At 35.3% G+C, this 14,726-nt stretch overlaps 2 protein-coding genes across 3 annotated transcripts in view; both read right to left on the bottom strand.

The window, feature by feature from the left end:
- Window positions 1–27: 27 nt before the first annotated feature.
- On the bottom strand, window positions 28–4,341 carry LOC111365951 (thioredoxin reductase NTRC-like). Of its 2 annotated transcripts, none has more exons than XM_022986532.1 (4): window positions 3,990–4,277; window positions 2,335–2,537; window positions 2,112–2,217; window positions 28–628 (listed from the first exon to the last, which is right to left on the bottom strand). In XM_022986532.1, the coding sequence occupies exons 1-4, from the start codon at window positions 4,101–4,103 to the stop codon at window positions 359–361; spliced, it is 693 nt and encodes a 230-aa protein (XP_022842300.1). In that variant the 5' UTR covers window positions 4,104–4,277; the 3' UTR covers window positions 28–358. The 2 variants fall into 2 exon arrangements, with proteins under 2 accessions (XP_022842300.1, XP_022842299.1); XM_022986531.1 differs by having other exon boundaries at window positions 31–628; window positions 2,335–2,542; window positions 3,990–4,341.
- A 1,039-nt stretch (window positions 4,342–5,380) lies between these two features.
- LOC111365874 (ABC transporter A family member 1) overlaps window positions 5,381–14,726 on the bottom strand; it is a 28,498-nt gene continuing 19,152 nt past the window's right edge. Inside the window, exons 36-51 of the mRNA XM_022986380.1 lie at window positions 14,153–14,194; window positions 13,959–14,055; window positions 13,529–13,656; window positions 13,344–13,448; window positions 11,505–11,651; window positions 10,382–10,630; window positions 10,157–10,292; window positions 9,767–9,846; window positions 9,541–9,648; window positions 9,001–9,151; window positions 8,174–8,310; window positions 7,884–7,958; window positions 7,463–7,769; window positions 6,671–6,804; window positions 5,957–6,015; window positions 5,381–5,866 (exon numbers count right to left, since the gene is read on the bottom strand). Coding sequence (XP_022842148.1) covers window positions 5,785–5,866; window positions 5,957–6,015; window positions 6,671–6,804; window positions 7,463–7,769; window positions 7,884–7,958; window positions 8,174–8,310; window positions 9,001–9,151; window positions 9,541–9,648; window positions 9,767–9,846; window positions 10,157–10,292; window positions 10,382–10,630; window positions 11,505–11,651; window positions 13,344–13,448; window positions 13,529–13,656; window positions 13,959–14,055; window positions 14,153–14,194 — 2,037 coding nt within the window. The 3' untranslated portion in view covers window positions 5,381–5,784. The remainder of the gene's footprint in view (window positions 5,867–5,956; window positions 6,016–6,670; window positions 6,805–7,462; window positions 7,770–7,883; window positions 7,959–8,173; window positions 8,311–9,000; window positions 9,152–9,540; window positions 9,649–9,766; window positions 9,847–10,156; window positions 10,293–10,381; window positions 10,631–11,504; window positions 11,652–13,343; window positions 13,449–13,528; window positions 13,657–13,958; window positions 14,056–14,152; window positions 14,195–14,726) is intronic.

Raw genomic sequence — 14,726 nt, 5'->3', positions numbered from 1 at the left:
ACACCACGGAAGAGAATGACATTCAGTGTAGAACATAAATTAAAGATGAAAGAGGTCAGGATTTCTCTAAATATAAATTTTTTAAAAGACAGTAAAAGCAGGAAGATGTAACCAAATGCATGGAACGACAACCCTAAGATGTAACTGAATGCCTCTGATCATAATGAAATTAAATAATAGTATAAAGGAAAAGAAGAACAAGAGCCACAAGACATATCAGCTAAGATCTCTGAAAGTAGAAACGTATACAAAAGCAAGAGCCGTACATACACCAACAATTTTGAAATTGACATGCAAATTGAAGAGATTTCATGCATAAGATGGAAAAGAAAATTGTGATTTGAGAAACACATTGTTTTCACCTATCTTGCATTGCTTTTGACGCCCTTAGTTGGTCACTGCGTACGAGCAAATGAACATGGCCGGCATATTTTGTTAAGTATAATGCTTCCTCTGTAGCTGTATCACCCCCTCCAACCACAGCAAGGACTTGACCTTTAAACAATGGTGATGCTCCATCACATATTGCACAAGCACTAATTCCCCTACTCCAAAATTCATCTTCACGAGGTAACCCCAGCCTCTTTGCAGTAGCTCCAGTAGCAACAATAAGACTATTACATTTTACCTGAAAAGCAGTAATCCACTTTCAATCTTTTCATCAAATTTTAATCAGCATTAGCCAGAAGCTAAGGTTTACAGAGTTACATATCAGAGTTCCACTGAATTGAGTTCACTGTCAACGATGAGTGGAACATTCATAAAAATACATGAACATAGATAATGGACGAATAGTTGTATATTATGAAGCATGGATGCATTGACATGTAACTTTTTCAAAAACTAGAAGGCGAACATGCTGATTAAGATTAAAAAGTAACATTAAGAGGAGTGACTATGCCACCCTCCCTTGTATTCTTGTGAGTTCCATATATATTATGGTTGGGGTTGGGGAATTCTAACCCATCATCCTTCTTTGGTGGAGCTTAAAAATCCACCAAGGATGAGTTGGTGATTTGTTTAATAAAAGAAGAGGAGTGGTCATGCTTGTCACAGTGCTTACATTCATCTACAATTTATTTGATAAATTCAGATATGTCTACGTGAATACATGCAGAATTGACAAATGCTATGCACGTAACATTTGCATGAAATGGGCATTTAAATGGAACAATAATACGGTTAATCATTCCAAAAGATTGTTTTACACCATCAGAATGGCATGGGTCATTTTTGTTTACTGCCACCTCATCCAAAATTTAAGAATGTTAGAGAGGGAATGTATATATAACTCTGTTTGGTAGAGATATTATGAGGAAAAAAAAGTTTGTGAAAAGTGACTTTGTTTTGGAGAGTTTGTGGTTAAAAAATAGGAAAAATTTTGAGTTTACGGTTAAAATTGATTTATTGAGAGAACGTGTGGTTCAAAATTAGTTTGGGAGAAATGAGTTTTAAAAAATAGGGCCAAACAAGCGCAATTTATGTTTGGCACCTCTCTTCAAGAAAGCTAGAAAGCAGAAGCTAAGGAAAAGGCATTTGATAGGATGAATCTATCTATGCACCTACTCAATTATCTTCGACACATCCTCTGTAGTTCAGATTCATTTTTTCTTCAAAGGCTTGATACATGGATTTTGATACATGAATGACAGCAAGTCTTGAACTCAAAATCTTTGCTTAGTCCGATACGATATTAAACCATCTCAACTAAAAACTTAGGTTGTTAAAGGGGGGATATTTTATTTATTTGCATTTGTATATTCAACATTGTTTACTGCTAAATCTTATGAAATATCATGATGGTGTGCTTAAGTTATTAAGCAAAGATTGCTCTCTGTCTATTGCTAAATGCAAGCCACAGGACTTCAACACGGTCATAAATCAGTTTAAACAAGCTAAGCACAACAAATAAAGGACACATACCATCACAGCCACAGGTCCTTATTTTTGTCCAGAAAACTATAGAATTCTCTGTGTACAAAATAATGAATAACCATAGGGGATTCTCGAATAATGGTTTTCTCGGATCTGACTCATTAGAGTTTTGTCTCAGTAGTTCAGCAAATACTGCAATATGATATAAGATAACCTGAACTGAAAGGAAGCATTACCTTGCGTTCACTACTTTGCACAGTGAAAGGTATGTTTTTCACATCAATTAATTCCACATCTTCTTGAAATAACTCCGCTCCCCAGCGCTCGGCTTGCTTCCGAATCCTAGTGAAATTGACAATATAAAGATTCTGATCTCTTCGAATCACAACTGTATCAACTAATGTAAACATTATTAAGGATCAATTCAAAACTAGCAATACTTTCAAAAAGTTCACGTACCTGTCCATTAAGTCTGGACCAGTTATTCCATCTGGAAACCCAGGGAAGTTCTCTACTTCAGTTGTGGTCATCAATTGTCCTCCAGGAACACCACCTACTTGATATCCCTCAAACACTAAAGGCTTCAAGTTGGCTCGAGCGGCATAAATTGCCGCTGTGTATCCAGCAGGACCTGATCCTATAATTACCAGATTCTCAATAACCTGAGCTGCAAGAAAGGAAACATCAAATCCTGTAAGTACAACATTAATAGATCCATCTAATAAGTATCACTCATGTTTTGGAACCATTGGTGAAAAACTATTAAAGACTTTTTTTATTGATCAAATAATTATTGGATAAGCAAAAAAGAAATATCATTTAGGCTCTGTCTATGCCCCATTTTTTTGAAAAATGACTTTTGTAATAGAGTTCGTTTTTTTTTTCTTTTCTTTGTGGGGGTAGAATGCGTGGTTAAAAAGTAGGAAGAAGTTTGGGTTTACGTGCAAAATTATTTTATAGGGAGAAATTGTGGTTGAAAAAGAGTTTGGAAAAAATATGTTATTAGAGAGAGGCTCAAACAGGGGCTTGATGAGAATGATATAAGGTCAACAAAGTGGGGGCTAGGAATTTGGCCTTGTGGGGATGATATCATTTTATACAATCATTCTTAAGGATGAAGTCTTAGCACTTGAGAAGATCCAAGTGGAAAATTGTTGAATGTGTGGAGGATTAGTCCCCGAGTGGGAGATTGTTTGATGGGTGGAGCCTAATTACAATGTTTATTTATTATAAGGGTATAATGGTTAGTCCATTCATATACTACATAGCACTAATTTTATAAAGGATATTAGGCAAGCATCTTTTTGTGCCCATCTAGGCGTATAGAGAAAAAAGAGAGGCGAGAGAAAATCATTCTTCTTCATCTATATAGCGAAATCCTGCTATGGAATCAAGTAGGCATGGGTCTCGCATTGCATTGAGAGTTAACCAATCTAAATGGCATATTTTTTTCGTTTGCTTTTGTTTTATGTTTCATGTTACTAATTGCTCTCGGTAGTATAGATTAATCGTCTAATCCATAACACTACCAATATCTCAAAAGCTAATCCTATAGCTTTCAGCTAATTTCTCATAAACCTTGTCAATGTAGATCTCCTATACTCGCACAAGGAGCCACAATGGGGTTCATCAGGCATGGATGACCGCTGTTAATCAGTTGGCAGCATAGTAACAAAAACTGCAGCCACTCATGAGTGCATTGTACTGTGTTAAATGTTTGTCCAACAGTTTGCAGTCTTTTCAGCATCCCATTCTTGAATTAATTTTTGTACTTCAGTAATTGCTTCTTTACACTACAAGTGCAAGTATATATATTCTCCATAAATTCATACTTTTTAGTTTTTGCGGTTTATTTCCCTTTTAAGTTACTAAAAATCTGCTCTTCCTTTATATTATCATCCAAAATTCATCAAGTCAATGCTCTCACTGGTGCAAGTTACAATCTTTCTTGGAAATGTACGCTACAATTTGTATCATTTTCCCACTGAATTTTAATTATGAATAAGAAAAAATTCACTAACCAACTCAATTATTCAGTAATCACACAAGCTCTATCCATATACGTGTAATAAGTACCCGTCTGTCGTATATAATTAAAGAGAGAGAGGTGTGACCTGTAGAGCTAGGAAGCTCCGCAGTGGAAGCAGTGGCGGAGACGCGAAATGACGGAGAGCAGAGACGATGGTGATTGAAGCGACTGGCTCCAACTGAGTCAAATCGAACGGCATGTCTGCGAGTCGGCCCTCCTTTAACGAAGACTAGATTGTTCCGGGCGGGAAGAATAGCAATGGAGAGAGTTGAGGGAGTGGCCATAGCGGAAGCCGCTGCCGCTGCCTCGACTTGGAGAGTTGAATAGCAAGCGAATCGAACTCGGATTCCGATCCTGGCACCGAACCCGAAACCGTTATGAGGACAGGGTGTAGAGGGAATGGTCGTGCAAGTGTTAGCCATATGTTTCGGACCACAATATATCCTCTAAAGTCCTTTCTTCTCTCTCACACGTTTAAATTCTGTGTTACTCATTTTTTTTTTAAATGTATTTTTTTTTCTTCTTTTCAATCACTCATTTTTTATTAAAATAATATTACACGTAAATAAAAAACTTTTCCTTATCTTTTAACCACACATTTTCCATCGATTTACTATTCAAAAATACATTTTTACATAAAAATGACTTTCAAACACTCACTAAAATTTGAAAAAGGAAAAAATCAACAAAATCATAGGAATTCGGTTTCCACTAAATTGGCCAAGAACACACTTTAAGGGTGCGTTTGATTACAAGTATGAAATTTACATAGAAAGAAAATAAATTCTAGATAATTCAATCGCCTAAAATTTATTTATATGAAAATTGTCAATTAAATGTGTTTGATTGATTTAATTTTCAATCTAAAAAATATTATACTTGCCCATTTTTTATTAATGGATTAATGAGAGAGAGTGAATAAATAAGAGAGAGTGGATAAATAAGAGAGAGAAAGAGAGAGTGAATTTCTTGAAGAATAAAATCCTACTTTTCCTAAAAAAATATTTTCCTTGATTTTCACGTGACCAAAAGTGGAAAAATATTTTCCATGAAAAAAATAACAATCAAACAACACAAAAGTAAGAATTTAAGAGAAAAAACACATTTTTCCATTAAAAATATAATAAATCAAACGCACTCTAAATGTTTGTACCTTGAAATTCGAATTTCATTTTCACTTTCAGATCAAACAGCCTAAATAGAAAGCGAATTTCTCGGTTGACATTTTTCATATAATTTAATGCTATCAAACGAACTTTTAGGCGAAATTACTAGAAAATATAATATATTTTAGATATTTGCTATAAATGTTTGTCCATATTTTCTAATCCAAGAATTAAGCTAAAAAAATTGTTGGAAATATTGTTCGTAGACTTGCACGATCCCAATATATTTTTGTTTGGCTTCATTATTTAATCTTCTTGATAATATGTAACAACTATTCTCAAAGTATTAATGCCTTCACAAAATGCAGAAGATCCCAAGTGCAAGTCTCTGTCTAATAACTAACACATTCTTAACAATCACCGGCGAACGACGAGCTTCCGTTCAACTGGATGGCAACGACATAGTCGAGATACTAAAAACAAACATCATCAACGCCTCAAAAATCCCGATTTCTATATCCCTAACCAAACGGTTTACTACATCGTGTAAGTACGGGATTTTTACACGAAATAAAGGCGAAAAAATGATGTTACTTAGAGCCAATCAATATTGTACATCACACAACCTATTTACTCATCCACTATGTACGTCAACTTGTATCACTCAATAAACAACATACACTTTACAAAAAATTGGCGAACGTTTCATGAGAAATCGTATCCCCTCGAAATTTTTTCCGATGTCGGATCAGAATATGCGAAGGCGGCAGGTCCTCATGGATTCGCAGCAAAATGGTTAAATATTGTTTCGAGCGTAGATTGACTGAGGCTGTACTCCGATATACCAAGTTCATTTCTGCAGGAAAAGATTTTTTCATAACATTTAAATCCCGATTTTCAATAGAAAATGTAAAACAAATTTGTAAAGTGAAAAAAAAGTATTCACCTGTTTCTTTCTATGTGCCCAAAAACGTCTGCGAGCGAGAGGTCTTCTCCGTATGGCAACTGCCGTAAACATAAGATCAGTCACTAACTGATTTAGAAATCAATAGGCAGACAGTGACAGAAATCAACTCAATCGTCCCATGAATGCAAAAATCAACTTAAAAATGTGTTTGGTAAAGGCATAATTTAAATAAATGAATACATCCCTTCTGTATCGGCTTAAGCTTTTAAATGAGATAGTTTAGCATGGTATATGAGCAGGTAGACACGCTGAATTTGAACATCAGAGTTGTGCACGTGTCATGCTTTTGATAAAGGATGAGTAAGGCTTGCACTTTCCTGGAGACTAAATTTGATAAATTAATGAAACCACTGAGACAACTTAAGCTTTTAAATAAGATGATTCAACATAATATCATAGTAAACAAAGGTCTTAAAGTTCGAGTCTAAGTGTGATCCTTTTATGAAAATCATACACATATTAAGCCTTTAATATGAAATGAATCCAGATTGCATGTGAGGGGCATGTTGAAAAGTAAACTTAATCCACTGGTGAAGAAGACGGAAACTATAGATTGCTGTTGTATCAACAATAATTGGCCAAATTACTGTTTCCTCGTCGATTTTCGGATTTGTGAAGGACGATGTATTGAAAACAATGACCGGAAAATAATTCAATTGTGACTGGCAATAAAATCTTTGACAAGTGAAATACCTGATATTTAACGCTCAACCCGTTGCAACTTTGATACGTTGCACCCGGAAATGAAGATTGGATGAAAGAATCAATTACTGCAAACTTTTCTTTGGTTAACCACCACTCTGAAAATATTGGCAGAGGAATGCCACCTATAATAACATAACAACAGTAAAAATAATATCAACTACTGAAAATTAAAAGTAATAACAAGTGAAATACTAGTATGCAATATGGAAACAAAATGATCCAAACGACCCTGACATAGATCTGAGTTGCTGGTGATTAAGATCCATCTCAAAAAAATAATCCATTTTTGTCCATTTACAATCCTTATGTTCTCAAAGGGAGAAAAGGAGAAATGGCCTTTTCCTCTTTAAAATAATATTTTACACACAAATCAAAATTTTCTTCTTCTTTTTTAACCATACATTTCCATCAATTTACTATTCCATAATACAATACAAGAAATTAATGGGGCTCAAACAAGGCCTTATTTCTCACATTCTAAAAGGGTTATCATTTAGAAAGTAACTCTAGTGTTGGTGTCAAAATAAGTAACTTATAACTTCGACCAAACATACTCCTTAAGAGTTTTTCTAACCAAAGTTGCCTACCAACAGACTGACGCAAAAAACAAAAATTAAAAATGGATAGTGTTGGATCACACAACTTGGGGAAAAAAGGATTCGGTAACCAACCCCTAATAGGGACAGTCTTGGCTTGTTTTGTTGAATGAGTCTACTTATTCAAATAAAACTTCAACTTCACGTTGAAAAAACATTGATCAGGTGACAGAAGTGGACATACCATCACGAACCAACTGCTCTGATAACTGTTCGCCAAAAGCCCCACAAGATTCATTATTTCCAGAAACAAGAGCCTTCACTCTTTCTTCATTGCCAAGCCATCGTCCAATTCTCACAATCATTCCTTCTGATAAACTGATCTCTCCTGCTGATGCATTCTCGGATGTTATGGAGTCGATGCCGCCAATACATACTTCCAGGTCGTTCAGTATACTACTCCTCGGATGAGAAGGAATGTCAAAGAGCTTCTCTTGAATTATTTGGCACAACATTTCCAAGTCCAAGGAGTCAACTTCCGTAGGTTTAACCTGTAGATGGATATAATAATAAAAAATATGAGGAGCAAACTTCGTGGGTTACGGGTAAAATAAAATTAAAATGAAATATATCAAACTTCTTAGCATGAGACTAGAGAAAAATACCTCTAGTTCGAGATGATTCCCAAATCTATTTTTCAAATGTTGGGGACTCCCAATGCATCTTAGCTTGCCTCCAACCTAAAGACACATGCAAACAACACAATAATTAATGACTTGAATCTCTAACGAGCAAATCATAAAAAAGCTAAACGCCTTGAATGCATTCTTGGTAACGTAGATCAAACAATACTAGATACTGGATAATATTAAGAAAAAGAAGTTGAGATCTTGTTTATTGAACTGTCCTGTACTTGTTCAGAGTAATGCACACCAAACATGCAAAGAAAGAGTACCATTATTCCAATTTTTGTGCAAAGAGCTTGAGCTTCACTCATGCTGTGGGTGGTTAGAATGACAGCAGTCTTTCCTCGTCTGGTCGATAAGCGTGATATAACTTCCCACATGAATCGCTTAGCAATAGGATCCATACCTAAAATATTAAAACATGATACAGATGCAGCTTCTCAAGTTATATACCAGGGCAAGATACAGATATACCTATCTAAACAAGAAAAGTACTTCATTGCAAACGAGAAGGTTCCAAAGCACCATATAAATTTCTTCTTTATTGTACTTATATTGCAAAGATAGTACAGAATAACATAACACTAACCCAACTCAATAGATGACAATAGGATCCATACCTAAAATATTAAAACATTATACAGATGCAGCTTCTCAAGTTATATACCAGGGCAAGATACAGATATACCTATCTAAACATGAAAAGTACTTCATTGCAAACGAGAAGGTTCCAAAGCACCATATAAATTTCTTCTTTATTGTACTTATATTGCAAGGATGGTACAGAATAACATAACACTAACCCAACTCAATAGATGACCAATATACAATGGAATTTGACGTAAACTGGCTAACCTCCAAACCCTTCTACTCTCCAAATTTATGGGTTCACCCAAGTCTAATTCTATGAAACATTTTCATTCATTGGATATTGATGCTCCCCATTATTTAACAATACTGAATATATATAAACCAATTTTCTATCTTTTGCATGTCACAGGAGGGAGTTTTAAACTTGCAATTCAATTTCGAGGGTTAATCAAATAGATATGCAGAAATAAAGATTAAACTGCAAGGAATGAATCAGAGTAAATACCAGTAGATGGTTCATCAAGAATGACTATAGGAGGATCACCAATCATCGCAATTGCAACAGATAATTTACGTTTGTTTCCCCCACTTAAGGCATATGATGGTTTATTAGCATGCTTCAGCAAGTCAAATTCCACTAATTTTTCTGTAACAACCTGCCAAGATTCATCACTTGCATGAATCATGTGATATCGGACGATGTCAAATCCAAAATGTAGACAACGAAATATAACTATCATGCTTGATCTCAAATCAAAAAACTCTGACTCATTTGTTCAAAAAGGGTTGCAATTTGGGAGGAAAAAAGAATTATGAAGGGAGCTTAGAGAAATTATGTGTGAATTAAGGCTAGTTCCTAATAAAATGACCACATTTGGAATAAAAAAGGAACAAGTGAGGATTAAAGATCAGTATTGATCAAAACAGAATGGACCACAATGCATATCATGGTGTAATATCTTGGACTCAATTAAAATATACAAACGAAGAACGGAGAAAACAATTGACATTAATCCTTCTTCAGGAGCATAAGAAATTTACATACGTATTCAAGCTCGTACTCTGGGACTCCTTTTATTCTTGCATAGAGGTCAAGGTGTTCTCGTACTGTAAGAACTTCGAGAAGAGCATCAAATTGAGGACAATAACCAATCTAACATTTAAAGAATGAAATGAAAAAAGTCAGACATGTGCAATCTAATAGTTACCTTGACGAGGACCCTTAAAGCAATCCGAAAAACAAGGAAACTAATGAAGAAAGTTCTACATACATGTCGACGAGCAGCCTTTGGGTTTAATCTTATATCTTTACCAAAAATGAAGGCAGTCCCATCACTAGGACGTTCTTCTCCTGCATATTATAATTGAATAGAGAAAGATTATAAACCTTACTTGACCATGCCTATTGTTTAGGGGGGAAAAGGGAAACACATAAAAGGCATAGGAAAACTTCAGACACGATGATACAGGCAAGAATACCAACTAAGTATTCATTAAAGAAAAAAATCATTTCCATGGAAATATTCCAGTAATTTTTGGCCACTATAATGACTATAAAGGACAGATAATTTTTCTGAATAATTAATAATTATGGATAATTCTCACTGCTCATAAATGAACACACAAGCATAATAGTTTTGATTGTATGAAGTAGTTAATACCTGATAGCATTGACAAAGTTGTTGTCTTCCCTGCTCCATTAGTTCCTAGAAAACCAAAACACTCTCCTTCTTGAACTGAGAAAGTCAATGAATGAACAGCAATTTTTGAACCATTCTGCTTCCCTCCTGGATACACCTGAAATCACAAAACATATTACGTGACTCAATCAGATAAAAAGTACAACCCACACTCAAAAATTTACATATTTTAGCATGTTGCTGTACCTTCCGAAGATTATGCAGGTAGATTAATGCATTACCACCTGAACCAGATAGTACCCTATTTCTCTCTGCTAGCACATCAATGTCTTCATGATCTTCTGAGGAAGATGCAAGAAGAGGTTCTAAAGAGCTACCAGAAGTGGCAAGGAACAGTTTTTTCGAACTTGTCCACAACTGACAGGCTGTTGCAAGGTTTATCTTATGAAGAGGCAAGACTTCAAGACTAAGTGTCAAAATAAAGTAAATAATGCCCTGTAACATGTAAAAAAAGTTATGGGATTCACGTTTATCGAGTGACTTTTTAATTACCATCAAATATCAAAAACTTTACACATAGCTAGTTCTCTAGCAGCAGAGATTGAAGAGTAAATACAAAGAAAACCATGTGCATCAAACTACCATTAAAATAAGCTAGAATCCAAATGATGTATTACAATGCTTGAGGTGATTCTTCTATTTGTTATCTATGTATTTTTATCTCAGCAATGCATTTTCAATACTGGCATGTAGGAACTTGGGAACCAATTGTTTTTCCTTTTAATTTACTGGGGGAATCCCTCCCCACACCCAATCTCCCCTCCATTTTCCATGGACGGGTCCATCACAAAGTTATGCACCATATGGCAGAGGGCAAGTATGTCGACCACCCTTTTTTAGCACATTAAGCATCAATGTACATGGACAATACTGAGTTCAAAAGAAATTTCCATCAAGAAGTTTTCTGGGAAAATTTTCAGATCAATCATAAAGAGTGCATTTCAATCAGAAGGATTTATTTAGCCAATACTTCTAAATGCTATGTCTATACTCAATCTTCTCTATCCGTTCGGCAGTTTGCTTTATGAATAATGAATGAGATACACCAGTAACTTAGCAATGTATATATCTAACCTCGTGGTTACTTCATACATTCATATAACATGTAAAATTTATTTGACAAAAAAAAGTATTATCAACATCAATCAAATGTATTAATATGGAAGAGCCACTAAAATTTCAGTCACAAGATGTCCAATCTGAAAGAATAATCATATATAAAGAACCATTGTATGATTATGGAAACCAGGTTGTTCATTCTCAAAACAGAGCAAGGAAATTGCACACAATCTTAAGAGAAGAAAAGCACCTCTGCAGCCAGATAACATATAGAGGCTCCAGTGACGTTCCAGTCAAAAGCACTACTATCAGATCCAGTTTTCATTCCCTGCCGTAGAAGAGCTAATGAAGCTAACCCATCAGCAAAGCAAAAACCAGGTGACAACCTGAAAAAGTTCTGAAAAGAATTATCAAGTGTTAGATAGATGGCTTCTTTATTCCAGTACATACAAGAAGAAATGTGAAACTCAAGCATGTAAAAAGAAGAGAATACTATGCCCTTGTTTGAGCCCACTATTTGGTAAAAATAGATTTTGGAATAGTAAATTTTTAGAGAATGTGTGATTCAAAAGTAGGAAAAAGTCTTAGATTTACTTGTAATATTATTTTATTAAGGGAACATGTGGTTGAAAATGAGTTTGGAGAAAAATGTATTATTGAAAAATGAGGCTCAAACAAGGGCTACATTTAGAGCATGTTTCACTACGGTTACGAAAAACAAGTAATTACTTTCTAAGTAATTTAGTGTTTTCCAACATGCCGAGTACGCTACATTTTTCTTAATTAAGTAAAAAATGTAGCTTATTTAAAAAGTAACTCTTACCTTTTAATCAAAATGAACAACTTAATTTGTAACGACCCCGGGCTTTGTACCCAAGCCGTTAGCTTACGTACTGTCCGCTTTGGTTGGGCCTTGAGCCCACTTACTCCTCACGGCTTTCTGTTGCGTCCCCAGGATTCGAACTCATGACCTTCCTCTTAAATAAGACTTAAATTGAATCCTGGTACTAATCAGAATTCAAACTCACGACCTTCCCTTTAAGTAAGACTTAAGTTGAATTTTGGTACCAATTGGGCAATTTGCCAAATTGGTACCAAAATTCAACTTAAATCTTACTTAAGGGACTTAAGGGGAAGGTCATGAGTTCGAATCATGGGGGGCGCGACAGAAAGCCGTAAAGGGTAAGTGGGTACAAGGCCCACCCAAAGCGAGCAATACGTAAACTAACGACTTGGGTACAGAGACCCGGGTCGTTACAAAAAATGCACCAAGATTCAACTTAAATCTTACTTAAGGGGAAGGTTATGAATTCGAATCTTAGGGGATGCAAGAGACCCGGGTCGTTACAAAAAATGCACCAAGATTCAACTTAAATCTTACTTAAGGGGAAGGTTATGAATTCGAATCTTAGGGGATGCAACAGAAAGCCGTGAGAGGTAAGTGGGGGGCAAGGCCCACCCAAAACGGATAGTACGTAAGCTAACTGCTTAAGTACAGAGACCCGGGCCATTACAAAAAAACGCGCATTTTTTGTAACGACTCGGGTCTCTATACCCAAACCGTTAGCTTACGTACTGTCCGTTTTTGGTGGGCCTTACGCCCACTTACCCCTTACGGCCTTCTGTTGCGTTCCCCAACCCAATTGGTACCAGAATTCAACTTAAGTCTTACTTAAGGGAAATGTTATGAGTTCAACTCTTGGAGGACACGACAGAAGGCCGTGAGGGGTAAGTGGGCTCAAGGCCCACCCAAAGCGGAAAGTATGTAAACTAACGGCTTAGGTACAAAGATCCGGGTCGTTACATAATTATTTCCAACTTTAAGCAAAAAATATTTGTTTATTTTACAACCTACTTATTTACTTACAGCTAAACTTTTTAATCTTAGACAAACATGCTTTAATGACCACATTGATTCTAACACACACACACATGCACACACACAAAAAAAAAGAAAAAATTCTGTGTCATTCTAAGAAATGTTCTGACATTCATCTAAGATCATGAACACTTCAGACCGACTGAAAAGCCAACTCTCTGTTAACAAATCCAACAAAGTAAAATGACAGAATCCAGAATATATTCCAACCTTGAGAACAGAATTTGCATGAGCAGTTGACTTTATAAGCCCCATTATGAATGATATTACCATCAGAATGAGCCCAGTGAAAAGATTTACCAAGAGTACCACATTCTGCAGATGTATATACAAAATTTCAGCATTTTCAATGAGACAATCTCCATTCTTTATGAGTCAAATTTAGGAGTCAATACCTGGGCCATGCTGTGTTCAGAAAAGAAAAAGGTTAGGCAATATGTAGATGATGCAATTGCCAGTCCATATTCCAGGAACATGAGGACAGTTGGAAAAAGGGAGTCGCTCCCAATAAACTGATCAAGACCTAAAGAATAAATTGAAGAGGTGTTGGAGGATAAAAACATGTAAAATAAATTAAAACAATTCTATTACAGCTCAAATAATAAAATGAGGAAAAGAACATTCTTTAAGAATAAATAGAGAAATTCTTATTTTGTTTCCAAAAAAACTTAAGACGTTCCTTTTTCACATTGTTTCCTAGTAAATTTGTTAACATTAAGTGAAAACAGCAAATACCTCTCACATAAACATATTTCAAGAAAATATCTACCCGTGAAAACATTCGGTTAAAAATTACTACGTGAATGCAATAGTCCAACTACATACCAAATAGGCTAAAGAGAACTATTGCAAAAGATGAAGGCAATAAAAAGCTGATGAAGTCCCATAGGTACGTGGAGGTCCAGTATGACAGTATAGATACCTGAGTGCACATCAAAAACAAAGTTAACACGTATAATGCCAACTCAAAGAGCAATGGGAGGACTTTTAGCTAAACCATGAAAAGAAGAAATTCATACCCCACTTATAAGTTGTTGATGCTTAGCTTTTACTTCACGTTCCTGCATCAAGAAGGTACAAGCTCAGAAATACGGGCTAGCATGAATAGGTCAAAAGTTGGTAAAATCTAAGCATAATACTCAAAAAAAAAGGGTCTAATTTCTTAATACGAGCATAATGCATACCTGATAAATAAAGCTCGACATTATACTTAAAATGATAGGCACCCCAGGTAATAAAGAAAGCCTTTACATACAAAACTCAAGTAGAGAACAACTTATGAATCAAGTAACTCAAGTAATTTGGTCTACTTATAAGTTGTTGATGCTTAGCTTTTACTTCACGTTCCTGCATCAAGAAGGTACAAGCTCAGAAATACGGGCTAGCATGAATAGGTCAAAAGTTGGTAAAATCTAAGCATAATACTCAAAAAAAAAAGGGTCTAATTTCTTAATACGAGCATAATGCATACCTGATAAATAAAGCTCGACATTATACTTAAAATGATAGGCACCTCAGGTAATAAAGAAAGCCTTTACATACAAAACTCAAGTAGAGAACAACTTATGAATCAAGTAACTCAAGTAATTTGGT

The sequence above is a fragment of the Olea europaea genome, chromosome 17 (genome assembly GCF_002742605.1).
Source record: "Olea europaea var. sylvestris chromosome 17, O_europaea_v1, whole genome shotgun sequence".
Lineage (NCBI taxonomy): Eukaryota > Viridiplantae > Streptophyta > Magnoliopsida > Lamiales > Oleaceae > Olea > Olea europaea.
This window is presented reverse-complemented; position numbering and strand designations above follow the sequence as displayed.

Coding starts and splice junctions, on each gene's coding strand:
- LOC111365951 (XM_022986531.1), bottom strand. CDS start 4,326: ATGGCTAACACTTGCACGACCATTCCCTCTACACCCTGTCCTCATAAC. Junction 2,543..3,989: donor GGAGCTTCCTAGCTCTACAG/GTCACACCTCTC, acceptor CCTTTCTTGCAG/CTCAGGTTATTGAGAATCTG. Junction 629..2,111: donor TGCAAAGTAGTGAACGCAAG/GTAATGCTTCCT, acceptor ACTGCTTTTCAG/GTAAAATGTAATAGTCTTAT.